This window comes from Odocoileus virginianus, chromosome 13 (assembly GCF_023699985.2).
Source record: "Odocoileus virginianus isolate 20LAN1187 ecotype Illinois chromosome 13, Ovbor_1.2, whole genome shotgun sequence".
Taxonomy (NCBI): domain Eukaryota; kingdom Metazoa; phylum Chordata; class Mammalia; order Artiodactyla; family Cervidae; genus Odocoileus; species Odocoileus virginianus.
The window spans coordinates 22,491,409-22,506,943 of NC_069686.1; the positions used below are offsets into that span (position 1 = coordinate 22,491,409).

The following is a 15,535-nucleotide window of genomic DNA, read 5'->3' on the forward strand; positions in this document are numbered from 1 at the left end:
GAACAGCAAAACTCATTCCCCTTTTACAGGCAAGACACTCTGTACCCATTTTATGCAGATCTGCACAAGTTTACCTGGAATCTAATCTCATTTCTGTAGGTTGGAGAATTAGACTTATCATTAAAAGTAATACAATCTAGATAACTTTTCTGTTCCCAAGGAGCTTAATGAACATCAAGTTTATTCTAGATCCTTAAGGCAAAAACAGTTCAGAGGTGACTGGCTTATCACCTTCTAGGCTTTTTGGATACATCATAAGGTTGAAGGGCAATGAACTATTTTAGAAGCTTGTTGCATCTCTTAGCATAGACAGAACCTAATTATATATAGAAATACTGCCCTGTCTCCGTTAGGATCGTGAATAATAGTTACTAACTTTATTTAATGGGAAGGCTTGTGCTTTGGAAGTCCTCTATTCAAACATAGAAGCATCAACAGTAAAAAGGTATATTCAAATCAAATAATATCAGATTCTTACCTGTTTCTTGAACATATTGATGGAGCTGAGAAGCTTGGTTTATTTCCTCAGTGTGCTTTTCAAGATGAGAGACCTGTGTTTAAAGATAATTTTAAATAAATAATTGTTTTTAAGAAATCAGTTATTTCAGGATTGCACATGTATTCTACATTGCCGAGTGATTTTCATTCAAGACTTCAGTACACATAGAGAGATGTGAATTAAACACTGACCATTTATTTTAATGCATGAGCTCATGCTGTAACAGAACATATACGAATGGACACCTAAAGTACCCTTGTATTTTTATGGTTCTCACTTTATATTTCAGACTTCAAAGTGGGGAAAGAGACACTGATGTGTATTGGTATTAAATGCATAAAGGATAATAAAAACAATTGTTTATAACAAGATCAGAATGTCCACACAGTTCTGGAAACTGTGTGGAAAGTGTTTTTTTTCTAAGTAGTTACCATTTCTGTTCCAAGAACATCAATTTTGTGTGCTTCGGAAATTTCTGGTTCATTTCTTTCCATTTCCTGGCTGCTTCTTGAAATGTCGACCTGGCTGCTACGGATTACCTCCTGAAAATGAATGAATGAATAGACAATGCCTTAAGAAAATTCTGAAATTTTTAACTGTTATTTTATTAGTGCAATTTCAGTGAAAGAGACTTCTGAAAAAAATTGTTTCCTCAGTATATTGCTTTGCTTGACTGTTGTAACAAATGACCACAAGCTTAGTATCTTACAGTTGTTTAGGTCAGAAACGCTGAATGGATCTTGCTGGGTGTTGGCAGGTGTCATTCCTTTCTCCAGGCTCTAGGGGAGGATCCATTCTCTTGCCTCCAGCAGTTCTAGAGGCTGCCCACTTTCACTGGCTCATGGCCAGCTTCCTCTAGTTAAACTTTTACTCACTCTGCCATCTTGCTGATTTTCTCTTCTGATGCCCCTTTCACTTTTATGGACCCTTGTGATTACACTGGACTAATCCACAGAATCCAGGATATCTCCCTGTCAAAAGGTCAGCTACTTAGCAGCTGTAGTTCCAGCTTCAACCTTAATTCTTCTTTGTCACATAACATATTCACAAATTCTGAGGATTAAGATACAGGTATCTTCAGGAGCCAATATTCTGTTTACCACCCCCAGAAAGCAACAAATGTTAATGAGGCAACTCATACCCCATATGACAAAGAGGAATATCAAAAAGAAAATGAAAATCCTTGATGAAAAAGAAATATATTAATATTGTTGTTTATAAGCCAGATTTTCATGTTACAGAAAGGCATTCCTGTGTTCAAGTTGAACTTCTGGTTTGGTGGCAGATCTAGAGTCTAATTTAAGAGTATAACCATTACATAAAGCCAATATAAACAGGCCATATTATGCTAGCATATCTCCATCATCACACATCAGGCTACTTTTGATTCTAGTTTGCATAGGTGATCCTGACTGAATTGGATGGTTGAAACTGCTACTAACTTTGGTGATCCATCCCTGCTGTTACTATGGGATGGGATCTGACACAAATATTTGATTGATTGATTGATATGAAGCATTTGGCATACTGCTAAAAATCTTACCATCAAAAAATAGAATGTAGACAGATGACTCCCCAAGAACACATCTATTTGAACACCTTTGAAGTTGGGATTTCACTTTACTTTTGATAATCTACATGACTAGCAAGTACTGTTTTTGATGTGGGATTTTATTAATAAAATTTTTGTCTTACTAAAGAGTAGTCAAGTGAGCAAAGGTGAATTATTATTATTATTAATCAAATAGAAGCACTAAAGTTTTTCTTTTTAAACATGGAGTTATAGTTTTAAGTGATTAAGTTCTAAACCTTTAAAGCAAGAATAAGTTTATATTAAAGTTAATTCATGAGATCTTAACTTGTGATTTTTTTTTTTCTTGCTAGTATACTTGCAGTGTTTGGCTTTTTTCCCCCAAGTCTATTTTGGTATATAGGGTCAAAGTTAATAAAGTGGCAGTCATATATTTGCATATATATATATATATATATATATAGGTGGTTTAGTTGCTAAGTTGTGTCCAACTCTTGTGACCCTTTGGACTGCAGCCTGAAAGGATCCTCTCTCCATGGATATTTCCAGGCCAGAATACTGGAGTGGGTTGCCATTTCCTTCTCCAGAGAATCTTCCTGACCTGGGCATCAAACTCTGGTCTCTTGCATTGCAGGTGGTCTCCTGCATTGCAGGCAGATTCTTTACCAACTGAACCACCAGGGAAGTTGTATATGTATATATATATATATATATATATATATATATATATGTATATATATATATATATATATACATGACTTGATCTTATTACACTTCTCTGGGAAGGAGAATTAAGACAAAAAAATTGATCACCTCTCAAAAGTCCTACAGAGAATTGAAGCCAAAATCTAGGTTTGCAATTTAAAATGTAGATTATATTCCATTAGGTGTGTTAATTAACTAGATGGGAGGAATCCTTTCACAGTGTATAAGTATACCAATTATCACTGTGTATGCTTTAAATATCTTATAATTTTTTCAATTATACTTCAATAAAGGTATAACTGAATATCTGAAAAAGGCATTTGAAAAGGTATCTGAAAAAATTTAAATTATAGCTCATTAAATTAAAGACCAGTGTAATATTTTCCTAAGCAGAATGTGCTTCCAGCTCTAGTCATTTATCAAATGATATTTATTAACATGCTTGGTGCATAGTTTATGCTAAGGAAAGGCTTACTTGATGAATGAATGAATAAAACAAAATAAAACTTCCATTAATAAATTAATTTCATTCAACCTCCTATTTGCCTGAGAATGTCCTAGGACCTGGGGTTAGAACAATGAACAAATATGTACTTTACTTTCTCAAGAGGGAGTATAAAAAATAAATAATCCATATTCTTTCCTTTAAGTTTAAAGAATCATAATTCTATATAATAAGAAGTGCATAATCAAGTTTTATTTAAGGTTATTAATAACATTAGGCTAGAAGAAATCATAAAAGTATTATCTTTTATTGTCATCACCTAGGTTTCCCAGGTGGTGCTAGTGGTAAGAAACCTGCCTACCCAATTCAGGAGACATCAGAACCTCGGGTTCAATCCCTGGGTCAGGAAGATCCCCTGGAGGGGTCATGGCAACCCACTCCAGTATTGCCTGGAGAACAAGCCCATGGAGAGAGGAGCCTGGCAGGCTGCAGTCCATGGGGTTGCAAAGAGTCAGACACGACGGAAGCGACTCAGCATGCACGGAGAGAATAATAACTGTCACTGAAGACCACAGAGGGAGAGCAATGCATGGGTACAAGTGACATTTCTCTGTGTAAAAACCGTTTGCAACTATGGAGATCTTTCCATCTATCAACATATAATGGGGATATTCTATGGGTTTCTTTTGACACACTCAAAAATAGGAAGTACTGATTAAACAGTGAAAGAGCAGAGGGCATGGGAACTTGATCAGTGGCAAGATCCTTACTGAAGGGCACTCTGATCATCACTACCGAATCACATCTCTGCCTAGAGGCGCATATGACAAGCTGTGACCCAGAGACACATTTATTTGACTCACTCTATGATTTTAAGGTTTTGAACTAGTTAACACCTACAAAAAAATCAAGATTCCTGCTTATGTTTGAAATTTTGAAGATCTGGCAACACTGGATTCACATTCCAACATGGCAGTGACTTTCTGGACAAAGTAGTGGCCACCTGTCTTAGTTGGGATGCATACTTTCCAGTTGGTCACTGTTCCTATCGCTCACTCATGTTTAATACCAAACCTGCCTGGAACCATAGAAATCTGAGTTTCTGATACTTGCTGCTAATTGTCAGGCTGAAAGAATAAAGTCAGTAAGTTAACTGGGTGTGTTGAGAAAGATAAATGCAAAATGTTGGGAGTAGAGAAACAGCAAATAAATATATTTTGACACATTTTAAAAAAAATTATCATTTTCTGGGGCAAACACTTTTTACTTAATGTGTACCTACTTGGTTGAAAACAATCCAGGCCTATCATCTCTAAATATATTTTCTTCGGGAGATGACACAACATAAACCCATAAACAGTACAAGGATGCATAAATTTAGTTTAGAGTTATAAGTTTCCATTTCAGCACTTATGTGCTATTATGAAACAGAACTAATTGTTACACTACTTTGGTATGTTAGTGTCAATGCATCAATTTTACTGCCCCCTGTTTTCTGTAATTTACATAAAGCCTGTCTTAAAATATTCCAAGATTTTGTTTCCATTATTTACTGTGTTTCATATTTTGTAACTAGTGTAGTTAGATTTTAAATCTGACTTTCTCCCTTCCCAAGTGTTGGTGTCTATAGACTGAAGGGGTTAGATAAAAGGATGGATCATCATAATGATCAGGAAGAAATCAAATTACACAAATAAATGCAATAAAGAATTCTGGCCAGAACACCATACATAAATTCACATGAAACAATTAATTAAATTGGTATTAACACTTAAAAATTAAATTCAAATATAGATTGGTTGCAGCAGCAGCAGCAGCAAGAAGAAAAATACAATTTTGGGTTCATAGATGGATTAACCAAAATCAGTATTCACGCCCTCCTTTATAAGTCGTAAGTTTGGGTAAGTTACTAAATCACACTTAACTTTAAAAAAATAATCTCATTCATCCCTGAAAAGAAACATATGATATATGTGCTCTAATTTTGGAACCTAGAGAACATCGGGCAAAATCATGTTATAATGTTTGCATAACTCATGACAATCTGATATCAGCTCATAGATTAGTCAAGTATATTACAGTTTCCATGGATGTATGTTTCTCCAAAGGGGATTTCTCCAGCACAGGAAAGATTCCACACTTTGCCTACTTAATTTGCCATTGTTCTTATCACTGTAAGAAAAAGCATTGTACATTTCCACTGATAAAAATGCAAACTCATGCTACCATAACGAGTAAGGGAAGAAAAAAGACAGTCTTTTTATGATGACTCACTATTATTGTGGCTCTTAGAAGTACATCCATTAAAACAAAGTGTGATATAAGACTGGCAGAAGAGTAGATGATAACTGCCTCACTAAAGTGGAAAAAATAGCTCCTTCTCAGTGCTAGTAATTCAGCAATTTTACCCATCACTAACCTCATTCATAATAAAACCAGGAAGGGTTTGTACCATTGTCAAACAGGCAGAAATAATACCAAAAATGTGCTGTTTATGTTAACAAAAATGTCAGTTGATTCAAGACTTGAAAGAATAATCAGTTCTTTAAGTGATGAATGTAAAAATTTGTGGTGAATATATTGTGTTTGTCTAGATTTGGATATATTTGAATTCAAACATGTCTTCTTTTTGCCCTGAGTTTTCTCTCTTCACTTTTAAAAAAATTTACTTTAAAATTTTACAGCATAAAATTTGATCTCCCTATAGTTTGAGCTTCAGGTTAGGGTTTTTCCTCATTCACTACACACTTTTGAGTCTTGGCTCAAAAATTGCTTTTTCCTTGAAACCTTTCATGACTTTTCTACACAGAGTTACCTGTTCCTGCTTTTATTATCATATTCCTATATGGTCAGTACATATCTGTACTACCTGCCTATCACATTTTACAGTCATTAGTTGATAATATGACATTCTCCTTTAACTGAACTCATGCATCTTCAAATCTTGATGTTTATCTTCCTGGTAGAGAGTAGATCCTCCCTTCTAAATGTCAAGAAGTGAATGCATGGATAAAAATCACTTTTTTCTTAGGAATGTGAAAACTTTATGATTTTATGAGAATCTAGTTTAAAAATTAAAGTTCTATGAAATCCTATGATTTTATTTTTGATATTTCAGTTGATAATCTTTGATACTGAACATTTCATAATTGGTAGGCTGGGTTACTGAAGCTGATGCATATAGCAATAATATGTCAATCACTGACAAAGTATACTTAGCAGAGTTCTCCTGGTAACACTACAAATGGTTGGAACATTTGTGGAAGAACATAAGCAGTGCTGTTATGCTATAAAGAGCAATTGAAATCATTAGAGGGAAGAAAGCCTGTATCAAGAAACCAAAAGATACACAAAGGCAGCAAACACATACAAAAAGTAAAGAACCTTTCAAAATAGGAAAATTTATCTTCAAATGTTCTTTTTATAAAAGATCTTATTGGTGATAAACTAATTTGTATCTTCTTTTTTTTTGTAAATTGTTATTATTCATTGAGTTGGTAGATCAATGCATTGTCAAGCATTATGAAGAAACAACAGTAGAATGCATTGGGCAGAATTACTATGACATCAACAAATCAGGCTGAGATATTTGTGATGACAGTAAAAGATAATATTTTATCCTTATTTGCACTATAAAGGGGAAAGAAGAGTCAAGGCAAATGTAAGTCATGATCCTTTGCATAACTGTATATACTTGGAAGTGAAAACTCCAGTTTTACTTCATTTAGTAATAGTGCTGCCTGAAGCTATGATTGCTCCCTGAAGCTGGTTGGACTACTGGATCCTAAGAGACTGATGATGCAAAACATTTGTAAAAAAAAACTAAGGTAGCAACTTTTTCCTTTGAAATTACTGCATCTCTAAATGTGAGTGACCTCATATCACTTCACCTATATATTTATTTATTCTACCAACAGCTACTGAGCACCATCTATCTCTAGAGCATTTTGCTAGGCATTGTAAAAGTATTGTTTTAATATAAGTTTTATCTACCAACCTATCTAAATATCAATAATCTGTCTATCTCTATATCTGTGCAATATATAAAAATATGTACATATATATCTAATGGAATAAAAATGGCTCACTTAACTTGATATTCTCTTAAGACAATATCTGTAATATATAGACATGCACAAATTATATAGGTTTGTTGTATAAGTCTCTGAGACAATTGAATTCATACTTTATTGAATTCATACTAATTCATACTTTAATTGAATGCTATCATTCAATTAATATCAACTATTTCCTGACTCAAAACAATTATGCTTTGGTCACATCTAGCTATAAAGAGTAAAACATCATTTTTAATAAAAATACTTAATTTAAAAGTAGAAATATTTGACTTCAAAGAGAGGTTTCTGAATAAGTAATGCCATCTTTCACTGCTAAAATTCTGTCCTCTTCTTTCCCCAAAGTGTTGTTTATAAGGTCAAATCTCAGAATCTAAATGCTAAAGATTCATAAAAAGAACTTGTAAAAAGATGTACTCTCAACTGAGCCATCAAACATATTAGTTATATAAATAGCAATACTTATTTGACAAACTAAAAAAAAACCAGGATACATAAAACATTTGATTTTCAGTAAAAGACACCTAGAAGTTTTATGTAGACATATAATATGTATATTATGTATTAATACACACACACACATATAAATACATATATACAACATTTCAGTCTAACACAGAAGTAAGGCATCTTAAAACGAAAAGGGCATTTGGGTAAAAATAAACATAAAAGTACAATAAAAGAGGTTAAATCATGAAGTCTCAAGGAGTAGTGAAATTGCAAGTAAAAGGCTTGCAAAAAGAATGAAAATAACTTAGAGAAAAAGAAAAACAGGGGTAACATGTATATTAATACAAACCAAAATAGAGAAACAGAAGAATTCTACCTTTTCATTATACAACTCATCTTCACCAATATTCAGTTGATTTGTCAGTAAAAGCTCTGCCAATTCTACCTTTAATTATCTTTTGAGTCAATGTCCCCTTTATTCTAGAATTTCTGACCCATTTAAGCCCTCATATATTTAATCTGCTATATCAGTAGTCTCTTAACTTACCTTCTTCAATCTAAATTTGACACCCTTTACATCAATCCTATATAGCTAGGAAAAACGTTACTTAAATGCATATCTATTCATCTTACTCCCTTGTTTGTTTCTTCAATGGTTTTTGATTGCCCTAGAATAAAATAAAAATTATAATTTTTTTCTCTTATGCAGGCTTTGGCTATACTTCCAGCCCCATGGCTCAATTATGTTTCACTATATTCATAAATATACTATTTTACCTGTGGCATAAGCTGTTTCTTTCACCCACAGTGTAATTCTACATTAAAAAAAAATATTTTAAGTCTCAGCTGAAGCATTCTCCACTCTCAGATTCCCCTCCTCAATCATCCCTCATCCAGAGTAGTTTATTACAACCTTTGTGTCCTAACAAACCTCATTTATATTTTCTATCATAGAATCTACCATATTGCACTTGTAATCATTTGTTATATGTCTGTCTCTCTGATAGAGAGAGCTTCTTGAGGGCAAAGTAATATCACACTCATCACTGAATCTTTTGTGCTTGATATATGGTGCATGCTTATTGACTATCAGCAGAATAAAAAAACGACAAAGCAGAGACTCTGGAATTAGCCTTCTTGAGTTTGGATCACATTTGCTCACTTTCTTTGGGCAAGTTACTTAGCTCTTCCATGAGTTCATTTCTCGTCCAAAAAAAGTGTGTGTGTGTGTGTGTATGTGTGTAGGGGGGCAGATGAAATAGTGCCTATCTTGGAAGGTTACTGAAAGAAGAATCTGAGTAACAGATGTGAAAACCTGGCTTATAAGTGCTACATTAATATTTGCTATCTTTGCTTAACAAATATTCATTGTACACTTACTCTGAATCAGCTATTTCCCCAGTAATTCAAGATACACAGTGAATAAGGCAAAAGAAAAAAAGAAGATTGAATGAAAATAGATTGTCTCTGGTTATGTCAATATATTTTGCCATGAATTTTTTCAAAATAGAAATAAGTCCAGAAACAAAAGAAAAAAAAAGTTTCAATATGTATATTCTTTTCCCCACCAGAGAAGAAGTGGATTTGTGGGGTTTATTGAAAGAGAAGCAAAAAGGTGCCTATGCATATTATAACCATTCTAAATCATTCTGGCCCCTAGGACATGGAAATTTCTATAGACGCATGGCCAGAGAGTAGCTTTCAGATCACTGATTTAGTTTTTCTCTGATTCATCTTTCATGAACTGATATCCAATGAAGAGTCAGTTCACAGTGATTCAATCTACTATTATACAGTTCTTTTCACACTTAACTCTTCATTAAAAGGTCCTGTTTTGTGCCTCTCATGTAAATAATAAATTGAATGTTAAGATTTGTAATTTTCCCTCATAGCTCAGTTGGTAAAGAATCTGCCTGCAATGAAGGATACCCGGGTTCGATTCCTGGGTCAGAAAGAGAAGGAAATGGCAACCCACTCCAGTATTCTTGCCTGGAGAATCCCATGGACAGAGGAACCTGGCAGGCTGCAGTCCATGGGGTCGCAAGAGTCAGACACAACTCAGTGATTAAACCACCATATATGTATGTATATTATCAGTCACAGCTCCCAGTGTCAAGCATCAGAGTCTAACTGATATAAATAGGAAAGGTACTTTGTTAAAGAAACAATTCACAGTAGAAGTGTATTTCACAGACTCTCCAGGAATAAGATTCCCGAAATATTCTCAGAGAATGAGACTTGGAGGTTTTATAGTGAGAAATCATGCTGAATAATGCTGCAGAACCTTCTGGTGAATCCACCCTTGTGGTTGACAGTGGACACACCCACTGCCAAAGCCACTGATATTATATCATGAACACTGTTTTTACCACGACTATTTCTTGAGACTTGATGTAGCTAATCTCCTGTTACCAGCCATCACCAAAACTGTTTCTGCATAGTTCTTGCTTCTCATGTCATTGCATTACTTCCTTATGCAAAGCTTGAACTGGAGGTGTCTGATTGGTGCAGTCTAGTTGACAAGCTTGAGTCCTAGATACCGGGAAGGCCAGGTGACTGAGTGTATGGTATTTGCAGTTTCTACTAGTGGAGACTGGTTCTGCCTCATGGGATGGTGAAGTCCCCAGGGGTAGACGGAGGTGCAGATGTCCAAAAGAATGAAAATAGGACATTATCTCTCCTAAGAAAGAGTTATTTATCAACACTGCAGTCTTATTAATCAAACAGAAACCAGTTAAAAATGCAAGAAAAGGGATGCCACGCAGTGTAGAAAACACTATTCATGTCTTATGATGAAATTCATTTGGGCTTATTTCTTGACAATATATGTTCCATTTGACTTTACACATTCCTTTGGGAAGACTGAGATAGTAAAATTTCTCTGCTAAAAGGATCATGAAGAGTTCCTGTTATACGAACCTGCCTCCACCTTTCACCATCCCTCTGAGTCTTTATGGTCATCAGTCTTACTCACTGGAGGGATACATTTTAATTCCTTATATAAAAATCCAAGCAGAAGGAAGTGCAATAAAACATATTTAGCTCTGATGTAAGCACTCCAAGATAATCTGTGCAAACAAAGCCTTTCAGGGTAATTATTAATTATGATTACAAATTAATTACTCTGATCACTTGGGTTTTCTTCAAAATGAGGGAAACTTCTGAAAAATAAAAGGGTAATTAGTTGCAGTTGCATTGGTGAATGTGTCTTCTAGTAACATCAGAAATGGAAAGATAATGAAGTGGAAATAGGAATGGTGGATTATGAGCTGGAGTTTGTCATCAATTCAAGTGAGAAATCAGGTAAGTAAATGACAGCTAATTTCAGTCACAGTTAGAATCCTGATTTGTAATCTGCTGGGGTAGAGTGTAGGGAAGCGTTGAAGGAAGCAGAAAGAAAGACCTACCACTGATTGAGTGTTGTATATGTCAGGAAATACACAAGGCCCTTCACACTTTATAACATCTGATTTGTTAAGAATTTTACCATTTTTAAATTCTACATGTTGATTACCCATGGACTTAATCAGTAAAAGAAGTTGAAGGGAAAATGCTGCACAAGATTTGAAAATTACAAGTATATAGCATGGTACAGAGGTTCACAAGAATTCCATCAGTATAGAATCAATGCTTTTAACACCTAAAAGCAGTAAGTTATGTGCTCAACATGCACTTGTGATGTACCTGAAGTGTGTTTAAACTAAGAACAAGAAAGGAGAGGCATCATCCTCAAGTAGCTAAATATGCTGAAGAACTGCACTGAAACACCTTCAAAGAATTAAAAAATTAACAGTCATGTGCTGTGATTTTTATTGCATATTGATTTCACTGAGTCTTTTCCCCTAATATGGTTTTCACTAGTTTATCAGGTAACTGCACAATTTTCTTTATTTCTTTTAAGGTTGGTTATTCAGTGAAACACCTTTTCTATCAATATAATACTGGTAATCACATGGAAAGATTTAAAAACTACAAAAGGGGTCTCAAATTTGGGTTAAAGGGGCTAAAGGGCTAGAGGGATCTCAAAATTGAAGAGACTCTTATGAAAAAAGGACAAAGAACTATTTGCTTTATGTAGATGTTTAAATAGTTTCATTTTGCCTAAAAGTATACATCTATAGCTTTTAAAAATTGAGCCATTTAACACCTATACATAAACAAATCAGATGAAATGAAATTTAAGGACATAGCCTTTGATCTGTATTGGATTTTCTTCCAGTTATACTTATCAATTCTATACTTATCAATTCCAGAGCAATGTAAAGGGTAGAACACCCACCCACTTCCTGGAGATTCATGACTGAAGATCAAATTAGTTCTGTAAGGAGGGGTCAGAGCAGATGAGATTCAAATAGACTTTGCTAAGAAGGGGTCTTTAAAACTTCAAGTATAGTGGTCTAGGAAACAGTAAAAGATAAATACTTGATTACATATCTCAGAATTATGAGAGAAATTATACTGAGCATAAGTGCTAAACACAGAGACAATGATCATTATATTTAAATATGTTAACGTGTATTTTGTCTGAAATGATATTGTTTGTTTCACCACTATTTTTACAGGAGGAAATCAACACATTTGCAGCTGATTCTGATATAGAAAAAGTAGTTGTGTATCTAAGTATCTCTAATTCTCTCACCCATATTTCTTTACATACCCTCATCCCCATAAATTACTGCTTTTTCTTTTTCTATTTTCTGTACCCAGACTTGATGGTACACTTTGTCATTGCCATAATCCCCTCTTTAGTAATGAAAGGGCTGGAAACAATAAAGACAGGAAACAAAAGAAATTGAGGGGAAGAAAGGAATACTCCTTTTTTAGATCCTCTAAGAAAGGGCATGAGTTTGAGTAAACTCCGGGAGCTGGTGATGGACAGGGAGGCCTGGCATGCTGCGATTTATGGGGTCGCAAAGAGTCAGACAGACTGAGCGACTGAATTGAACTGAAGAAAAACAAAATAAATCAATGAAAATATGATTGGGGGAATTTGTTGTTGATACTTTCAGAATAATGACAAAAATGCTTATGATAATAGGTTCACAAACTGGACCCCAGCCTAAAGTCTTGACTTCACTGAAGCCTCATAAATCTTCCCCAAACATATTTCTATACACTGTGCAATATGATGAATTGCAGAATCCAATGGAGGAATTTCAAATACCAAAGCAGAATGATGCCTCTAGAAGACCATGGCGTATACCCAAGGATAAGGAAGATGAATTGAGTACTTGGCTCCTCCCCCTTTTGGTGTCCATCTAGTGGCTGGTACCTGAAGTGCTCTGTCCTCCTGAAGGGGTTGAAAATGAAGGCTCTTCGGGAGTTGGTGATGGACAGGGAAGCCTGGTGTGCTGCAGTCCATGGGATCACAAAGAGTCGGACACAACTGAGCAACTGAACTGAACTGAACTGAACTGAACTGAAAGAACTGTTTATTGGACATGCTGAGTAGATCACTCAGGACAGAGAGGGATAAAGAAGAAGCACAAGAAAAGGCTGTTGGAAGGAGATGTAATCTTACTTTTGGGTTCTGTGATGTTGAGATTTGCAAAGAAACTGGAAAAAAATGAAGAATTTCCTAAACATATCTCTGCAGAAGCATTTCCTCTAAGCACAGAATCTCTTTAGGCTTCTTCTTCTTTGCTCATGCCTTGTGTTCTTCCAGTTTTGTTTTTTTTTAGCATGATAATTCATTTGTAATCATGCAAACTAATAAATAAATGACCATTCAAAAGAACAGACAGGCTTGACTCAATCCAATCATTTTCAGATACCCAAGAGGACAGGTTTATTTTGATAAATATCAGGTCCAGAAGCAGCAGAAAGAGCTAATAATATATCCTCTGATGTCAAGTGCTTATAGAAAACACCCATTTTCATAAAAGTAATTATAGGGAAAAAAAAATTTTTGCAGATTTTACTAAGTTCTGAAAACATAATGATTGTATAATGTTAATGATTTCTATTGTTATAATTTTCCTTGCTCTTCACAAACTAGCAAAATCTCAGAACTTAAAATTCTGTATCTTGCCATTCTATTATTACATTTAAAAAGAAAGTGTATTTAGTAAATATATTATAGTATATTATCTACATACTTGAGAAGCTTTTTAGGTGTAATTATACAAAGAGCACAGTTATAATTCTAAACTAATAGGACACTTCAGATTGAAGAAGGGTCTATACGAATACATATTTTTTTCCCTATTCCAACTTTCCCTAAATGTCTAGTCTCTCCCATAGAAGATACACAACTTGATTATGTCTAAATAATCTGTACATCTTTATCAACATCAAAAGCTTTTTGAGATCATGTGTTGAAGCACTGAGAATATGAATTTCTGCTGTGATTTTGTGTCTTTGTGGAAAGGGTCCAGGTGACACTCCCTCAACAACCACAAGCCCTGTGATAAGCACAGTGCCACTCCTTTCCTCCTGAGCAATCCTAACTCCTTTTACTTGAAAGAAGTGAAGGGTATATCTGTAAGCGCACTTGTCTTCTGTAAAAGAAATTGAAAATGGGTTCTATAAGAACAAATAAGTTACAGAAACGGAAAATTCACAGTACCATTCACAAGAAGAGGAACTATGGTCATAATACTGCAATAACTGGGATAAATCTTGTTCCTACAAATTTTGTTTTGGAGAATCAGTGAGATGATCATAGAAACAAAAGCAGCCAATTTAAGATATTTTGAAAGTGTTGGATCTATGCTTGTAACTTAGTCTGATTTATGAGTATTTGTACTACCCCCTGAGGTCCTGACTGCCTGAGAAAAAGGGGGTAGGGGTGGAGCTTCATATGGTAATACTTCTAAATCCCTCTAAGCCACCAGGCAGATTAGTTTCTTTGCTCATTTTCAGCAGAGTAAAGGTTAACAGAGATTTGTCAAGAGAACACACTGATCATAACACACACCCTCTTCCAACAAACTAGAGATGACTCTACACATGGACATCATCTGATGGTCAATACTGAAACCAGATTGATTATATTGTTTGCAGCTGAAGATGGAGAAGCTCTATACAGTCAGCAAAAATAAGACCAGGAGCTGACTGTGGCTTAGATCATGAACTCCTTATTGCATAATTCAAACTTAAATTGAAGAAAGTAGAGAAAACTACTAGACCATTGAGGTGTGACCTAAATCAAAGTCAGGAATAGATTCAAGGGAAAAGATCTGGTAGACAGTGCCTGAAGAACTATGGACGGAGGTTCGTAACACGCTTTACCATCTGAGCCACCAGGGAAGCTAATCAAAACCATCCTAAAGAAAAATAAATGTAAGAAGTCAGAGTGGTTGTCTGAGGAGGCTTCACAAAGAGCTGAGAAAGAAGAGAGGCAGAAGGCAAAAGGGAAAGTCATACCCAACTGAATGCAGAGTTCAAGAGAACAGCAAGGAGAGATAAGATAGACTTCTTAAGTGAACAATGCAAAGAAATAGAGGAAAACAACAGAATGGGAAAGACCAGATCTCTTCAAGAAAATTGGAGATACAAAGGGAACATTTCATGCAAAGATGGGCACAATAAAGCACAGAAGTGGCAAGGACCTAACAGAAGCAAAAGAGATTAAGAAGAGGTAGTAAGGATACACAGAATGATCAAAAAAAGGCCTTAATGACCTGGATAGCCACATGATGTGGTCACTTACCTAGAGCCAGACATTCTGGAGTGTGAAGTCAAGTGGGCCTTAGGAAGCATTATTATGAATAAAGCTATTGGAGGTGATAGAATTCTAGATGAGTTATTTCAAATCCAAAATGATGCTGTTAAAGTGCTGCATGCAACATGCCAGCAAATTTGGAAAACTCAGTAGTAGCCACAGG

General features: G+C 35.0%; 1 protein-coding gene across 2 annotated transcripts in view; it reads right to left on the reverse strand.

Moving 5' to 3' along the window:
- Positions 1-15,535, reverse strand: part of XIRP2 (xin actin binding repeat containing 2) — a 74,061-nt gene that overhangs the window by 19,344 nt on the left and 39,182 nt on the right. For both annotated transcript variants that reach the window (XM_020894883.2, XM_070476104.1), the window contains 2 exons: positions 931-1,041; positions 479-551 (listed from right to left, as the gene is read on the reverse strand). In XM_020894883.2, the coding sequence (XP_020750542.2) occupies positions 479-551; positions 931-1,041 (184 nt within the window). The remainder of the gene's footprint in view (positions 1-478; positions 552-930; positions 1,042-15,535) is intronic.